We start from the raw sequence: 17,157 nt of genomic DNA on the forward strand, positions 1-17,157 counted from the left end.
TTCCTCTCAAAAAAAAAAAAAAAAAAACCAAAAAATATTCAAGCCTATAACATCCTGCCTTTTCCATGGAAATGAGGTACATCGGCATTTGGATTCCCAACGTATGAACCTCCGCTAGCTAACGGCCCCAAAACCCCTCCGCTAGACTTCTAAGCACAGTAGTTGTTTAAAGTTCATAGTTTACTCCCTGAAACTATTGAAAATGTATGCATTTCTTGGTCAGATATGATGTGCGGCCAGTGTCTTTTGAGAGTATCAGGAGGACACCTGTTTTTCCAATCAGATGTACAACAGTGTGGTCCACTGGGAACGGGTGGCTATTGAGCCCTTGAAACGTGGCTAGTCCACACTGAGATGTGGTGTAAGCGTAAAATACATACCTGATTTCCAAGACTTCGTGAACAAATATCAAATACCTCAGTAATGTTTATATTGAGTCCACGTTGCAGTCATAATATTTTAATATATTCGCTTAAATGTATTAGGATTAATTTAACCTGTTCATTTTACTTTTTCAATATGGTAACTGCAAACTTAAATTACATACGTGGCTCACATTGTATTTCTTCCGAACCTCGTTGGTCTGGAAAATCTTACGCATTTACTTGTCTTTAGCAACTACTATCTCTGAATTTTTTGCTCCTGAAGGGAATTCGAGAGTAAATTCTGAAGTCTCTCTGAGCAAAAAAAAATTCACTTAGTTTTCCTTGATGGTTCCACTAAGGACCTAACTATATAACGTATCAAAGTTAGGAAGTGTATCGAAAACTTTGCCAGAGGGAGACGGTGGGTTAGAGTCTTACATACCTCACCTACCTTGGTATGTGTTGAATTTTTTCCCCATCTTCAAAACCTGATTAAATTTGCACATCAATGTCAACTCTCTTCCTCAGCAATTTTTTATAGCTAAAAAGCCAGTGTATAAAGAGGACAGTAGCAGTGTTCTGCAGTTTTGCAGTAACATGTAGTGACTTACTCTCATAGATGCTCTGAATGACAGAATGAATCAACGTACGCTACATCTCGTTTGTTTACAGCCTGGAAATTGACAGCAAGAGGGGGTGACCATTTGTAATTCACTTAACTAAACTGGAGGCAGGGTCGTAGGCAACAGATAAAAACATTCTGCTTCCTGCACTTAATATCACCTGATACTTGGGTTTGGGGTAACTCTGTGGAAAAAATTTACATTAATAGCCTGAATGAAATGAAAAGTCAGAACCAAAGAACTTTTTTTGGAATTCCTAACGGTTTGTGCTGGTCATTTTTTCGCCCCTCAAGATCTTTTTACAATAGCTTTATTGAGATATAATTCGCCTATCACACGATTCATCCTTTTAAAGTAGACAGTTTGTTGGTTTTCAGTGTATTCGGTCACGCACCCGTCACCACAATCCAACATTAAAACATTTTCATCACCCCAAAGAATAACCCCACCACCCCAACCCTCAGCAACCCCTAATCTACTCTTCGTCTCTGTGGATTTGCTTATTCTGGACATTTCACATCAATGGAATCATACACTTTATGGTCTTTTGTGACCGTCTCCTTTCACTTAGCGTAATAGTTTCAAGCTTAATGTTGTAGTAGAACCTCATTCCTTCTTGTGTGAGCAAGTAATATTCCATTGTATGGATATACTATATTTGTCCATTCATCAATCAGTGGAATTTGGATTATACTTTTTCAACACAGAAACAAATGATGAAGGTAATATTTACATTCGGTACTAACCTTCCCCTGCATTCTCCTATCGAGCCTCATCGTAGTTTAAGCAGGTGTTAGTATAGTCACCATGATTTTCTAGGTGACGGAGAGGAGGCTCACTAAGCCTAATTTGCCTAAGATCGCACAGCAGTTAAGAGCTCGAACTTGGACCCAAAGCCTGTTCGTCCGGCTCCAAAGCACATGTTTTCTTCCTTGTTGCCACAGCCCCCTCTCCCTCCCCCGGCTGGCTCCGTCCCTTAGTGGTTTTGTTGAGTTATTACTTTGTAGTTTCTTGGCTAACTTTGCTATTGTTGCTTGATTTAATATACTGTTAGATACAGCAAATGGGCTTGAAAAATCCTGTTAATGTGGCCTCTCCTGATAACTCAGTGGATAAGGCGGGAATGTTTTCGGGGTGATAACATACCTCATAGTTTAGCAACAGTACATAGAACAACAGATCGTAGAGGCCCAAGGGTGTACTGGGGGGCTCACTTCTTTTCCCTAGCTCATGAAAAATGTCGGTAATGACCTGTATGAAACCATGTTTGCATTAATAGACCTAGTTTATGATATTTGTAAGAGCCCCAACGTCGAAACTTTTAAATTGTGTCCATCTTGTCATACATAGAGAAATACCTAATAAAATCTTTTTATAGTGAAAATATAAATTCTCTCTCGGATTCCTTTTCTTTCGTAGGGTTCTGTAGCCATAGCTGGTGCTGTTATTCGCTGGCTGAGGGATAATCTTGGAATTATAAAGAGCTCAGAGGAAATCGGTGAGTATGTTCCAACAAAGGATTAGGATCTAAATAATGGAAATTTTTACCTTTGCTTTGTGTGAATACTTGTGATTTGAGCCATATGTGACATTAAATGAAATGAATTCCTATTATGAGTTTGATTTATACACAAAAGACTATTTTGTGAAGATTTATAAAACAACAAATTGACATAAATAGTGATGGTTATTCATAAACTGGCAAGGTAGGGCATAAAAACTACCCAAGTGTAAAATCCAACAGCAAAGATTGCCAGAATCTGCAGGTAAAGTGGTCCATTTAAATTTATCTGATGAGAAGGAGCTTTACCTCTGAGATTAGAGTGAGCGTTAAAACCCCAGTGCCTATCATTTAAGTAGTAATATGGCAATTTCCCATCTACGGATAATTATGTGATCTCATTACCCTCTCTTTCATCTACTTGTTTACTTCAGCCCGAAGGGGGGGACGATCAGAAACACATTGTGGACTGGGGACGCCCTGGAGGCCGCTTTTTTATCTCCTAGTCAACAACCTTAAAAAGAGTGGAAATGAGTTACGATACCTTAATGAAAGCAATCCAGCTCCTTTACTTCTCGGTGCGGTGCGGGCAAATTGGTTCTCGCCCCTCCTCGCTTAGTGCCAGAATTAGGAACATTGTGCCGCACTAGTGAGTAAGAAATCAAAAGCCCTATCCTCATTTTTTATACAGCTGTGTTTATTGACTAAAATAATAGAATATATTAGAGTAATTTTTGTTTTTCTCCCCCCCTTTTTTTTTTAATGTTAGAAAAACTCGCTAAAGAAGTAGGTACTTCTTACGGCTGCTATTTCGTCCCTGCGTTTTCAGGGCTGTATGCGCCTTACTGGGAGCCCAGTGCCAGAGGGTAAGAACTGCATGCGAGGTATGCTTTTGTGGGTCTTGATTTATTTACTAAAGTCACTAATGACTTAGTTCCTAGTTTCCTATCTATTTTCAAATGATTTTAAAGTGTCGAGGAAACCTCTTCTGTTTGGAGAGCATAACTTCAGAACCTTTAAATTCCGAGAGGTTACAAATCATCTGACAATAAGGCCCTGCCTGCCACGTCCATGTTCATGTCAGTGTTGTGATCATTTATCTTCAAGGCATCTGCAAGCTACGCACAAGGGACATCGTCCAAATGAATTCTGATTTGGTGTTATGTTATTGTCATCTGTTCATCTGGATCCTGGACTTTTTCCTATGTGGATACAGGATTGCGGACTCTATGACTTTTCCAAGCTGCTCCGTGTTTATGTCCGTTTTTTTTTTTTATGTGCTTTTTTTCCCCCCTGAACATCTGTATCTACCGAGGTCAACCTTTCCATACTCAGGACATTTCAGATTGGTGACTCGTTTACTCCACTCTAATCTTACAAGTCTTTTTTTTTAATCTTACAACTCTTTGTGTGTGTTTTTAGGATCATCTGTGGACTCACTCAGTTCACCAATAAATGCCATATTGCTTTTGCTGCATTAGAAGCTGTTTGTTTCCAAACCCGGGAGGTAATAATATGGGCTTTTTTCTTGTGCTTAATGTGCTTTTGTCACTCTTAAACAAATTATATATTAATGCTGAACGTTTATTAAATAACGTAAATGTATTAAATTATCAGAGGTGCCTGGGTGGCTCATTCGGTTAAGCACCTGACTCTTGATTTCTGCCCAGGTCATGATCTCACTGTTTGGTGAGTTTGAGCCCCACGTCGGTCTCTGCACTGACCCTGAAGAGCCTGCTTGAGATTCTCTCTCTCTCTCTCTCTCTCCCTCTCTCTCTCTCTCCCCCCCCCCGCTCCTCCCCTGCTCGCAAATTTTTTCCTCTTTTTCTTAGCTGTCATTACCTTTTTTAAAATGTTTATTATTTTTGAGAGAGAGAGAGAGAGTGCGTGTAAGCAGGGGAGGGGCAGAGAGAGAGAGAGACAGACCATCCAAAGCAGGCTCTCCAATGACAGCAGACACCCTGATGCAGTGCTTGAACGACTGAGCCACCCAGGCGCCCTGCTGCCATAACCTTTGGAATTCCTATTATCCGCCAGGTGCTGGGTGTTTGACCCTTGCGGGGGGTGGGGGGCGGATGCTGAGTGGTACATGTTAGGCAAAGGAAATGAATAGCTCAAACATAGGCATCGAGGCAGGAAACCAGGGTGCAAAATTGAGGTGTTTGGCATGGCTGGCTCTAAGGGTGAGGGCAGAGGTGTAGTGAGGGAAAAGATCGGTGTGTCTAGATCAAGGAAGGCTTGGAAGACCAAAATAAGAAATCTACATTTTCTTTATATATATGATTTATTGTCAAGTTGACTAACATACAGCGTATATACAGTGTGCTCTTGGTTTGGGGGTAGATTCCCCTGGTTCATCGCTTACACACAACACCCGGTGCTCATCCCAGCAAGTACACTCCTCAATGCCCATCACCCATTTCCCCCTCCCCCCCCACCCCTCCATCGTCCCTCAGTTTGTTCTCTGTTTTTAAGAGTCTCTGACGGTTTGTCTCCCTCCGTCTCTGAAACTATTTTTTTCCCCTTCCCCTCCCCCATGGTCTTCTGTTTTGTTTCTCAAGTTCCGCATACGAGTGGAAACATACGATATCTGTCTTTCTCTGACAGGAAATCTAAATTTTATTCTGTAGACTTTGGGAAGCTCTTGATCAGAAGACTGCCATTTTCAGAGATGTTACTACGAAGTAGCAGTTTAATTATGCTCATTATGTTCCTTGCGTTGGTTTCTTTAAGATTTTGGATGCCATGAACCGCGACTGTGGAATACCACTCAGCCACCTGCAGGTAGACGGAGGGATGACCAACAACAAAATCCTTATGCAGCTACAAGCAGACATTCTGTACATCCCAGTAGGTCAGTAAGCGTTGGGTCCTTTACATGCCAAAAGTAGTATTTCTTTTGCAAGAACGGGTTTTTTAGGCGTAGGGAGCTGCGAAGATGCTGATGAAAGCTGTTGCTGTTGCCCTCTTCCCTCAGTGAAGCCCTCGATGCCCGAAACAACCGCCCTGGGAGCTGCCATGGCAGCGGGGGCTGCGGAAGGAGTTGGTGTTTGGAGCCTCGAGCCCGAGGATTTGTCAGCGGTTACGATGGAGCGGTTTGAACCCCAGATCAATGCTGAGGGTATGTGTAAAAGATGGAAATTTAGGGGTCTTGATCTTGCAGTCGTGAGTTCGAGCTCCCACGTTGGGTGTAGAGATTACTTAAAAATCGTTTTTAAAAATGAAAATGTAATGGTATCCTGTGGAGGGGACCTTAGTGAGAGAGAGTTTGCCTTTGTGTTTGTTGTGGGTTAAGACACTAAGTAAAATAGCAAACACCACTGTGTTAGATTGGCTACGCTGGGTATGGCTGAGAGAAAAAGCTCCTTATGGTTTTAAAATCTTGATTTATCTATTTTGACATGGGGGGGGACACAAGGGGGGGAAAGAGAATCCCAAGCAGGTTCCATGCTCAGTGCGGGACCCGTCACAGGGCTCGATCCCACAAACCGAGATCATGACTTGAGCCCAAATCAAGAGTCGGACGTTCAACCGACTGAGCCACCCCAGCACCCCAGAAGTTCCTTATATTAAAAAAACCTTCCAGAATCCCTTCTTTTGCCATTCACTTCTATTTACAATATTTTCATGCAGAAGGATAACACAGCCAAACTATCAGTTCTAACTTGTTAACAGCCTTTTTTAAAAGTAAGAAGGGAGATAACTGACCATCTTTTGGTGCCAGGGGTCTAGTTTTAGGACATGATTAGCTAGGCTAAGGGCCATTCTGGTAACTCTTAAGCACAGCAGGCCTAGCCCGACAAAAGTAGCAACAATGTAAATAAGTGAGCCTTAAATACCTAAATACCTGACTCACTCTTATAACAAACTAAGCTCTGACCGACACCTTTAGTAAAATATAGTGGTGCATCTCTCAGGTTGAAATAAACGTGAGTATAAAGATAAGGTTTTATATATATTGTGGCAGGATCCCCTCCCTAAGGAAAGAAAGAAAACAAAAAAGCCTCAAAGCAACCTGGTTATATGCGTATGTGACAACATCCCTCGCGACCTTGTAACACGAAACCATTTCATCAGACTGCATGTTTGTGTGTTACCATATATGGGAGACAAAGAAGTGAATATATAAAAAACTACGCCACGTGGCATTCGGGGCTCAGTTCTTCGGGTACTACCCCAACTGAGCGGTGCTGGCATGAGTCAAGTTGCTTCCTGGGAAGAAAAGCCTCGATGTCATGACTCTCTGCGCGAGAATCCTGCTGCAATATTGAATTTGGTTTTAGAACTTTTTTTAAAAACTTAGTGTAATAGAGCATCCAAGTGGCTTTTACACTACTGGGAAATAAGCTTCCAAATGTACCTGTGTGTAATTTTCTGGAAGCCTAAGCCAGCGCTGCTGAATTTTATTCCTTTCCACAGATGAGAAAATGGATTGTAACACTAGTAATTTTATAGTCAGACGGCGTACCATATAACTCAGTGTAGAAATGTGTTTCGAAATCTGATGTTCTATATGTAGGTAATTTTTAACTTTTCACATTGCGTGAAATGTGGAGTTCAAAACATTTTTCTACTTCTGAACAAAATCATTTTTTGAGTAAACAGTCGTCAGAGTGAGTATAAGGCCTCGAGATGCTAATCCCACTCTTTAGCAAGGAAGTTTTGACCAGAGAGTCTCTTGTTTTCTGAGGAGAGCCTTCTTTGCTATTTTTTTTTGGCCTTGGCCCAGAGTGGGTCAGTTAGGTCAGCTGTCCTTCCCTTCGCCAGCCCTACTCCTCTCCCCACAGCAAACAATGCACGTGCGCGCGCGCACACACACACACACACACACACGTGCGTGATGGGCATCTACGTATAAACAGTTCATTCTCCAGGAAACTTTTTTTTTTAGAGCTGAGTACAGGCCAGAAATTGCGACATGGGGATATAGAGCTGAACAAGAGCAAGTCTTCGCCCTTCAGGAGACTCCTGGATCTTGGGAGAGGCAGACAAAGCCATGACAGTTGACTGTGGTCAGCTGACAGCCTGAAGTGTGAACTGCTGTGGGAAGACAGAGGAGGGGCATAGTGGGGCCCTGGAAAGCTTTCTAAAGCAAGTGATATTTGAGCAGCGTCGCCCAGGTGTCACAGGCTTCAGGTGCTACAGAAAGGCTGGGAGGCCTGACAGGGACGCACCGGTGGCCATTTTTGTTTAGTTCTCTTATCGTGGATTTCCTTCTTACAGAAACCCTGCCTCACAGGAATGTAATTTGAATCTTGTGAGAAATCCATACTTGTTCAGTCCTTCGGCTAGACCAAAAGTAATTCTCCTTCTAGTCTTAACATATTCCAGTATACCCTGTATCCCACATCCCCCCCCCTCCACCGTACCCCCTGAAAAAAGATAAAAGACGTCAAATGGGATTTCCCTTTCTAATTCGTCACTACTTGTTTGTGAGTGGCCTGGTCCTCCCAGATAGCCTGTGTCCCAGCCTCCCTCCACCTGCACACCATGCTGAATTTGAATTGCCCCTTAACCTTCCAAGCGTGCGTCTCTCCCAGTCCCTGGCCGTCGCCAGCACCCGTACTCTCCTGAGTCTGAGTTCTGGTAAAGCCCCCCATGCGAGGGGCTTTACTTTAATACGTGTCACAATTTGTTCAAAATGCTGAGTGAACACGAGTATGGTGTGTAGAATAGCTCAGTAAACTACTTTCAGACTTATGTGTTTCCCACCTTCTATTTCTAGAAAGTGAAATTCGGTACTCTACGTGGAAGAAAGCTGTGATGAAGTCAGTGGGTTGGGTCACAACTCAGTCTTCAGAAAGTGGTAAAAATGTTTTTATTATTCTTGCCGCTTTGTCTTAGTGCGTTAAATAACTTATTTAAGTGTCTAACCGTTTACACTTTGCAAGGCTGCTATGAAGAAAATCAGTGGCTTCTGTCCAGAGTTTCTAACATTTTCAGAACACTTTAGAGATGTAGGTTATCAGGTTGATATATACATAGTTAATTGTGTCCTGCCTGTTTTTTCCTTATTAAGTTTATTCCTGGGACTTCAGTGGATAACTTAGTTTTCTAAAAGTAAAATGATTTCTTTCTCCTCAATGAAAAAGAAAATCAACTAGATTCTTCTTTTTATTTCTTTTTTTCACTTAGTGTCTTCTTTTATCTTTTTGGGGGGCTGTCTTCATGACCTGAACCAACCAAAACTTACGTTAATTGCTCAATCTATGTCACTACTTCCTAGGCTGATTCCAAGTTCTTAGCGAATGTACATTGGGCTAGAGAGGAGGAAATGTACCAAACTGTAAATTAGAAGTGTCATAACAGATTGGGAAATGCTCTTGGCAGAAAATACAGGACCATTTTTTTCAGTCCCTTAAGCAGGCAGGTATTGGGCTTAAGTAAACCATTTAGTTGTAAACAGACTTAAGCTGCTGTTACTATGCGCTCGATCATTAAACAGGCTTGAACACATCTTTAACGTGCTATAATATTTTAATTCTTTGCTAAATGCAAGATTTAGAACATCATGAATAGAATGATGTCCAGTAATATATTGAAGCACATACTTTAAGAGAGAAGAGTTTATAAATGAAATATTACCTGCCTTCTAACCCAAAAAGTGAGCGTAGATCCACTTTCAATGTATCTGGCTTTTAGGAAATGCTTCCTGAAACCATGTGTTACCACAGATCACTGATCTGTATTTTCAGTCCTGGGCGTTCCTACCTGCAGCTTTTTTTTTTTTCTCCTAAATAAGCTTAATATCCTTTTTCTTTAAGTCTTTTGTTCTTAGACACACTTCGTTTTATAAGGTGGTGGCAAAGCTTTTCTTACTATACCTTTTGCAATTTTGAGACCCTTTGTAATTAAACCTCTCAATCATAAGTATTTTCCTAGCACAGTGCTACTTGCTGTGCAAGATATAACATACATGCACCCTGATTTCTTTTATTTTCTAGTTGTCCTTAATCAATGGCTAATGAGAAGTTGAGTCATATGATTTCTCTGACTCGTATTTTATTTTATTTCATTTTTTAATGTTCATTTATTTTTGAGAGAGAGAGAGACAGAGACAGAGTGTGAGCAGGGGAGGGGCAGAGGAGAGAGGAAGACACAGAATCCCAAGCAGGCTCCAGGCTCCGAGCTGTCAGCACAGAGCCCGATGCGGGGCTCACACCCATAAACCACGAGATCATGATCTGAGCTGAAGTCAGACACTTAATTGACTGAGCCACCCAGGTGCCCCTGGATTTTTTTTTAAATAGCACAATCATCCCTGTGTCCCTCCCTGCACCACAGTGCGAGACACACACACACACACACACACACACACACACACACACTCACTTCTTAGTAGCAGTTGAAGATAAAATTTTAATTGCAAAATTACCACAAGACCAGTTGATCCTTTCACTTTGTTTGCATACCTTACTGTCAATAAACTTCAAATGAAAGAAAAAGTTGATGAAAGAAAATTACATGATTTCTTTAGTTCTGCTGTCAGCATTGATGAGAAAAGTAATTTGATTTTTTTGAGAGTTGTAGATTTTTTACATTGTTTTTTTTTTGTTACAATTAGACCGCAGTGCGTTTAAGCCAGTTTGTAAATGTTGTGAAGTCGATTTATGAAAATCACTCTAATGTATATAATATGTTGAGTCTCTAAGCAGTACATTAAATCAGAATAATAATATTCAGCCAATGACATGCTAATTGTATTTCTTTAAGCAGTGTAAGCCATATAACCATATATCAATAAGCTGTTATTCTGGAAAAAATAGTATGTTCTCTTAATTTCTGATGCAGTTTGCCACTTTCGAAGAAGTCATATTTCTTATTTCTAACTATATTTGAATATACCGTAAACAATTTTTAGTATACATTTGTGTGTCTTTAAAATGTAGAAGTGATTGGAGATTTGATACTTTTTGGAGAGAGCTTATCATAAATGATGAGCTTGGCTTTGCACTCCGCGTTTGCACTCCAGACACGCCAAAACAACATTTTGGAAACAGTTCACATTGGTTTAAATGTGTTTAAATGCACACAGCTATTAAATAACCAGCGTGTGTGTGGAGATACCGGTCAGTCACCAAAAAGGATACATTTCCATTAAATCCATGCCACCTAAATTAGTACGGACTTGTGAATGCAGGCCCTGCTCACGATCTTCTTCGCAAACTAGAACTCACTGTAGCCATGTCAGGAAAGCAGTTCTCAGAACTTAGCGTAACTAAAAAAACAACAAACAAACAAACAAGAAAAACCACCTAGCATAACTGATGGCTTGCTCTAAAAGAACTAGAATATATGTTCCCTTTCCTAAAATCAGGTTAAAATGTGGCCTCCACAAATGTGGAAACAAAAAGAAACCTTGTTTTTATCTGGAAAATAACATGAGCAATGGTAAAATGAAGAAAAATGGTTTATATCCCTCTTTAATCTACCTTCTAAGGAGAGAGAAATACAAGGCAAGGGGAAAAAAATCCTCTCCCAAAAAGGCAAAGAAATGACAATCCAGTGGTTGTATATCCTTAACATTTGGAGGTTAATTTTGAATAGGCTTCTTTTATAAAGAGCATTAAATATTACAGAAACATAATTTTTAAATTCAAGAAAAGCATATGTGTATAAAGAATATTCTTTAACGGAAGGGATTTTGACAGAATTCAGGTTAGGAAATATCAAAACAACCATATTCTCCGGCAATTTTTTTATTATTTTTTTAACTTTATTTATTTGAGAGAGCATGCATGAATGTAAGGGAAGGGCAGAGGGAGGGAGAGAGAGAGACAGAGACAGAGGGAGGGAGGGAGAATCCCAAGCAGTCTCTGTGCTGTCAGTGCAAAGCCAGACACAGCTGGATCCCATGAACCAGGAGACCATGACCTGATCCAAAATCAAGAGTCAGATGCTTAACCTACTGAGCCACCCAGGCATCCACGGGGAGTTTTTTTAATTTATTTATTTTTTATATACATTTTTTAATTTTTTAATTTTATTCATTTATTTATTTTGAGAGACACAGAAACAGCATGAGTAGGGGAGGGGCGGAAAGAGGGAGGGAGGGGCGCCTGGGTGGCTCAGTCGGGTTAAGCGTCCGACTTCGGCTCAGGTCACGATCTCACGGTTCCTGCGTTCGAGCCCCGCGTCGGGCTCTCTGCTGACAACTCAGAGCCTGGAGCCTGCTTTGGATTCTGTGTCTCATTCTCTCTCTGCCCCTTCCCCACTCGTGTTCTATCTCTGTCTCTCAAAAATAAATAAACGTCAAAAAAAATTTTTTTTAATCAAAAAAAAAAAAAAAAGAGTGGGAGGGAGAGAGAGAATCCCAAGCAGGCTCCGCACCATCAGCACACAGCCCGGTGTGGGGCTCCAACTCACGAAACTGCAACATCATGACTCGAACCAAAACCCAGAGCTGGACGCTTAACCGATTGAGCCCCCCAGGCGCCCCGGCAGTTTTTTTTTTTTTAATGTAAAATCACAGGGCACCCAGCTGGCTCAGCCGGTGGAGCTTGTGACTCTTGATCTTGGGATCATGAGTTTGTGCCCCATGTTGGGTGTAGAGTTTTTACTATGAATAAACAGATAGATTGAGCCCCGTGTTGGGTGTAGGGTTTATTATAAAAAGCTAGATCAATACATTGATTGATTGGCTCATACAATTTAGTGTATAATTACAGTAATATTGTCAGGTATATTTCCTTACACACAGAAAGTTCCATGTATAAAAGAAAACAAAACCACTAAGTCCTACTCCTGAAATCATTACTACACCGTATGCTACCTAACTTGGATTTAAATGAAAAATAAATTAAGAGAAAAAAGAAAACAAAACGAATATTTTAGCATAAAGTAGGGTTCGAAGTTCACTTTCAGCAGAGCACTATAACTCTTTTCTGATAGCTAAAGGATCTGTAAATTTGAACCTTGGGGGAATTGGATTGCGCATTGAGTATCTCCGGGGGAAGAGTCCGGAAAGCTACAATCAACAGCCTCCCAAAAAGCTCTCTCTCCATCACCTCTCTTTTGCTTTGCCAGTAGAAGGCTTATGCGGGTCTATATGTATTATGTTCTTGGCTACTTGCGGCATGCTCTCTGTATTGTTTGTTAACTATCATAAGCCTTCGATATTGATTATATTTTTGATTGAAAGTAATAACTCTTTGCTAGCTTTTACGAATATACTATTTTTATAACTTATTTTGTTTTGCTGTCATGTGATTCTTAACACAAATATTGTAATTATGTGTCTCTCTTTTGGTTTGCTTGACTGGAATCCCCTTCTACTTGGATGACCACAGGTGACCCTAGTATCTTCTGTAGTCTACCCTTGGGCTTTTTTATAGTGAGTAGCATGGTAATGTTAATCGGAGCAAGGTACATCTCAGGTCAGTTACTCTTTAAATTAGACAATTTTATTAGTTAGCGCTAATGTATTTGTGTATAACTCAGCAGAAAATGTTCAGTGTTTTTCATTCTCCCTATGCGTAGGAACCTGGAAAATCCACGAAAGGTCTAATTAGTTAGACCACTTAATCCTTGAGGCGGTCAGAATTGAGGTCTGCGACCCTGCTTCATTCTTTTATTTGCAGTAAACGGCAATTTCTTTGGGGGGGTACTTTGTGCCGGCAGCTGCAGCAGTAAAGCCAATGTGAAAGTAGTCTTATGAATGCTTAAATGGAAGGACTTTCCAGAGTGACAGATGACCGTTTAAGTATACTTCTGACGTTGCATTGCATTGGCTTTCAAACGTCCAGAAGTTGGTCACGCTTCAAAAAGTTTGCTCTGCGAGTCTTAATATTTCAGTTCTGGTAAGAGTTTCATCCAGAGTATGTCTGAGCAGAGTCTCCGGAAAACTCTAGAACTGGGGAAACCTGATAGTGACTTTTATTTTAGTTGCAAGACTGTGTTTTGTGAACTGCAGTTTTAAAAATTATTGCTAAAAGAAATTGGAGTTGAAATTAAAGCCGAATTATTTTTTGCACATTAACTTCTGAATATTCTTAGAAATGTACAATTGCTCAGCATGTTGTAAAATACATTGCATCACCTGGGTTAAGTTGAATTTAATAATCCTTTTTGGAAGGGCTTAGATGGCAATGACTTCTTCCATATGTTACCAAGAAAGTGAAATGTTTCTTAAAGTTTCATAATTAGGGAAAGACTTGAATGATTTCTCCGAATTAGATGGTGGCCTGGGTTTCACGTACAAAATGTAAAGTTAACTGATATGGAGGGAATGTCCAGATTGTAGAAATCAGACAAGCCTTAACTCCACTGGGCATCCTCAGTTTAGAGCTGTATATAAATATGGGATGAAAATTACTGACATCAGCAGAACATGAGGTTACCTGTTAATGATAAAAATACGGGTTACTTGCATGAGAACTTAAAACTAGATTACCTTTTTTCCATATTTTTCCTACCCAGGATAAATGTGTTCAAATCTTTTGCTTTCATAAAAACAATGCCTCATACTGGTATTAGTGCTCTAGAAGACCTTACAAAGGGCTTCGATATACTTAAGCCTTTACGGAATTAGCAGGTGTCCATTTTTCTTTCTGCTTCTTGTGAATGTTTGGTGGAAAAGTCTACCTATTCCCTGGAACTATAATTTAGATTTATAAAGAAACTGAGATGCTATTTTAGGAAAGGCTCTATTATTGTTTCATTATCCTCAGTTTTTCTGGATGGTTTGGAAAAGGGAGAAAAATATTGCAACTGAATGTTTTCACTGATTTTTTTTTTGTTTCTCCTGTTTGCCTCTTGGTACCGTGACAGGACAAAAATGCCTGCTCTCCCTGAAAATTGAGACATATAGCCTATCTCTAAGTTAGGGGGTACGTTACTTGCGGAATTCTTAGGCTTCCAAAGAGATAAGGTTACCACCTTTAGGTTCTTTCTTGGTAACATATGCTGAGATTTGAGAACACTGGGGGTTGTTTGCCTTGGTAAACAGTTAGCAATAGTGTTAATATTTGCTGAGTTTGGAATTGGCCTAGTTATATTTGTTACCTTTTAACTCTGAAGCAGTAGTTAGAAATCATGTGGAATTGGTAGCTCCAGAAATGATTAAATAGTCTTCATTGCCTTAATTCTTGAACTGCATGTATGTTGTTATTGATATATGTGGTTTTTGTCCCCCGTTTTAGGTATCCCATAAATAATACCAACTCATGGATTCCAAAGATGCGAGCTCTTTGCCTAATGAGAGAATCCAACAATTGTCTCTTAATGTGATGACACTATTCATAGACTCTGATTTTATTTATAAGCCACTTGCTGCATGACCCTCCAAGTAGACCTGTGGCTTGAAATAAAGAAAATGCAGCAGAAAGAATGCTATAGAAACATTTGGTGTGTTTTTTAACTTCAAGAGTTAAGATTGGACCAGCCACCTTTGGGGTGGTTTGGGGATTGCCATCACGTCCTGCCCCATCCCCTCTGAGATCTAGGAAGAATTCAGACCCTTCATTGGAATCTTTCATCAAACATATTCAAACGCTGATGGTCTGGGATTTGATTCTCTGCACTACACACACTTGATTCAGAGGTGATAACTAACCAGCTACAAATGAGTGGCTTTTTGTTTGTTTCTGTTTGACAGACCCTCAAAGGCCTCTTTTCTGCACATTAAGGAGACCACAGCATCTTCACTGAATGTTTAACTGGAAACCTCTGCTAAATTCTTGAAATGGAAACTTAGTGCTCTCATAGCTTAGATATTTTTCGGAAAGGTATTGGCCAAAACTGAAACTCTTCAGACATTTTACGTGGTCTTGCTAATTCACTGAATTGCTGTCTGGATCTTACAGGGAAGGACCCTTTTTTCTTTCTTTTTTCATCTCTCCTTTTTATATTTCTTACTTTATATGTATAACATACATGCCTGTCTATTTTATATACTGAGAGTAGCCCATTTATAAATTAAGAGTACATTTTACACGATCTCACTAATTACACTGAATTTCTGTCTGGATCTTATAGGGAAGAACACTTTTTTTTCTTTCCATCTCCTTTTTATATTTCTTACTTTGTATGTATAACATACATGCCTTTATATTTTATATACAGAGGGTAGCCCATTTATAAATTAAGAGCACATTGTATCCAGTACGGTATAATGGGACTGGTCTTAAGTGGACCACTATGTGTATAAATATTTTGGGGAAAACACTGTGTACATTTTTGGGCAACAGTTATGCATATTTACCAGGAGAAACTTTTTCTTAAAGAGCCAGCATTTGAAGTTTAAGTATATGTTCTATGTCAATAAAAGAAAATGTACTTTATTATGACTTCACCCATATTTCTTCTACCTTACCTTTTTATTTCATTGTTTTGGCTGGATATGTTCCTTAAAAAGGAAAAAAGAGAAAAGCTATGGAATGCTATGGTAAACCTTGTTTTCCAACACAAGCTCTAGTCCATATAAAGTTACTTTCCTTTGACATAGTTTTAGACATATTTGGGATTCTTTTGAGGGGATATGAAAAAAGGCTAAACACGTAAGTAGAAAAAAACTTTAGGAATAAAGCCAAGGCTCTCTTTCTATCCAAATATGTGATTCATTGCTGGTAAGCAATCATAATTTCTATTTGAGATCCCGGGGAGATATCTCCACTTCCTGTCCTATTACAACTGAAGTAAGGTTTACAATTAGAAACGGCTGCCAATGAAACCAAGAACTTCTTAAAATATGTAGTATTACATGTTATAAAAACCAACATAATCTAGCCTCTTGATGTCAGTTTTTTAAATCGTGAAAGTAATTTCTGCTTACCACCAATAAGAAAATAACTGCCTCCTAATTATTTTCCTCACCCAGTGCCGAAAATGGGCAAATATGTATATATTAGCATAGCAGGTGTTGTTTGGAATGAACGGTCGCTTGCATTTGCGGTCCTGATTGCGCCGTTGCTAAATTAGGGAGTCTACTTGGATTCCATTAATGCAGCCGCCGCTCTCGTGACAAAGTGTTATGGAAAGGTACTGTGAAATCATTACTGGGTGGTGAGGGCACTTTTACACATAATTCTGTTTCTACAAAAGTAGGTTGAGTTAATTGTACATAATTGTTAAATCGCTGTTCAAATAATTTTAAGATGACGTTAATTTTCTAGAAATGGCAATATTTATAAATGTTTGAAGGTGTGCACATTGATATTGAATGATAAATTGACTTAAAATAAATTGACCCCTCATTCTTACTTGCATCTCTCATTTATAGACTAGAACTTAGATCAGAGTTAAATCGAGAAAGATGTCTCAGGAAACCCGCAACTCCACTCTTAGCCCTTGAAAAGGCACACTCTGAAGAATGAACCAAGAGCCTACAAAGTAGTTTCTGGAATGAAGGGCACCTTAATCATCGTATGGGAAAAGGACTCCCTGTTCCACGTCAGCATCCAGAAAATACCCGGTGAGGTCAGCAGTCATCAGTAGGGTCTCACGCGGTTCACCATGCCTTTCTGCCAGCTTCATTCATTCTCTTCTCTCTACCTGGGTTGGCCGTTGGCATCCAGTATGTCATTGTTCTCTCAGCCTGACAGCCAGTGCCCCAGTCTTCTGTTCTCTGGTTAATCAGGAGGACAAGTAATACACCTGTGCTTCTATAAGGACATCTTAGAAGTCTTAGTGTCTCTTTTGCGGTGCCCAAGCTCGGTTCTTGGGTTTCTGA

General features: G+C 39.9%; 1 protein-coding gene across 7 annotated transcripts in view; it reads left to right on the plus strand.

Moving 5' to 3' along the window:
* The window catches only part of GK (glycerol kinase), a 78,698-nt gene extending 62,482 nt beyond the window's left edge, over window positions 1-16,216 (plus strand). For 5 of the 7 annotated variants that reach the window (XM_030306081.1, XM_030306086.1, XM_030306082.1 and 2 more), the window contains 8 exons: window positions 2,408-2,486; window positions 3,259-3,355; window positions 3,912-3,996; window positions 5,223-5,343; window positions 5,467-5,610; window positions 8,215-8,295; window positions 12,779-12,865; window positions 14,630-16,216. In XM_030306081.1, the coding sequence (XP_030161941.1) occupies window positions 2,408-2,486; window positions 3,259-3,355; window positions 3,912-3,996; window positions 5,223-5,343; window positions 5,467-5,610; window positions 8,215-8,295; window positions 12,779-12,865; window positions 14,630-14,640 (705 nt within the window). In that variant the 3' untranslated portion in view covers window positions 14,641-16,216. The remainder of the gene's footprint in view (window positions 1-2,407; window positions 2,487-3,258; window positions 3,356-3,911; window positions 3,997-5,222; window positions 5,344-5,466; window positions 5,611-8,214; window positions 8,296-12,778; window positions 12,866-14,629) is intronic. The other 2 variants (XM_030306084.1, XM_032592195.1) reach the window with 1 other exon arrangement.
* The last annotated feature ends 941 nt before the right edge of the window (window positions 16,217-17,157 follow it).

The sequence above is a fragment of the Lynx canadensis genome, chromosome X (genome assembly GCF_007474595.2).
Source record: "Lynx canadensis isolate LIC74 chromosome X, mLynCan4.pri.v2, whole genome shotgun sequence".
NCBI classification, from domain to species: domain Eukaryota; kingdom Metazoa; phylum Chordata; class Mammalia; order Carnivora; family Felidae; genus Lynx; species Lynx canadensis.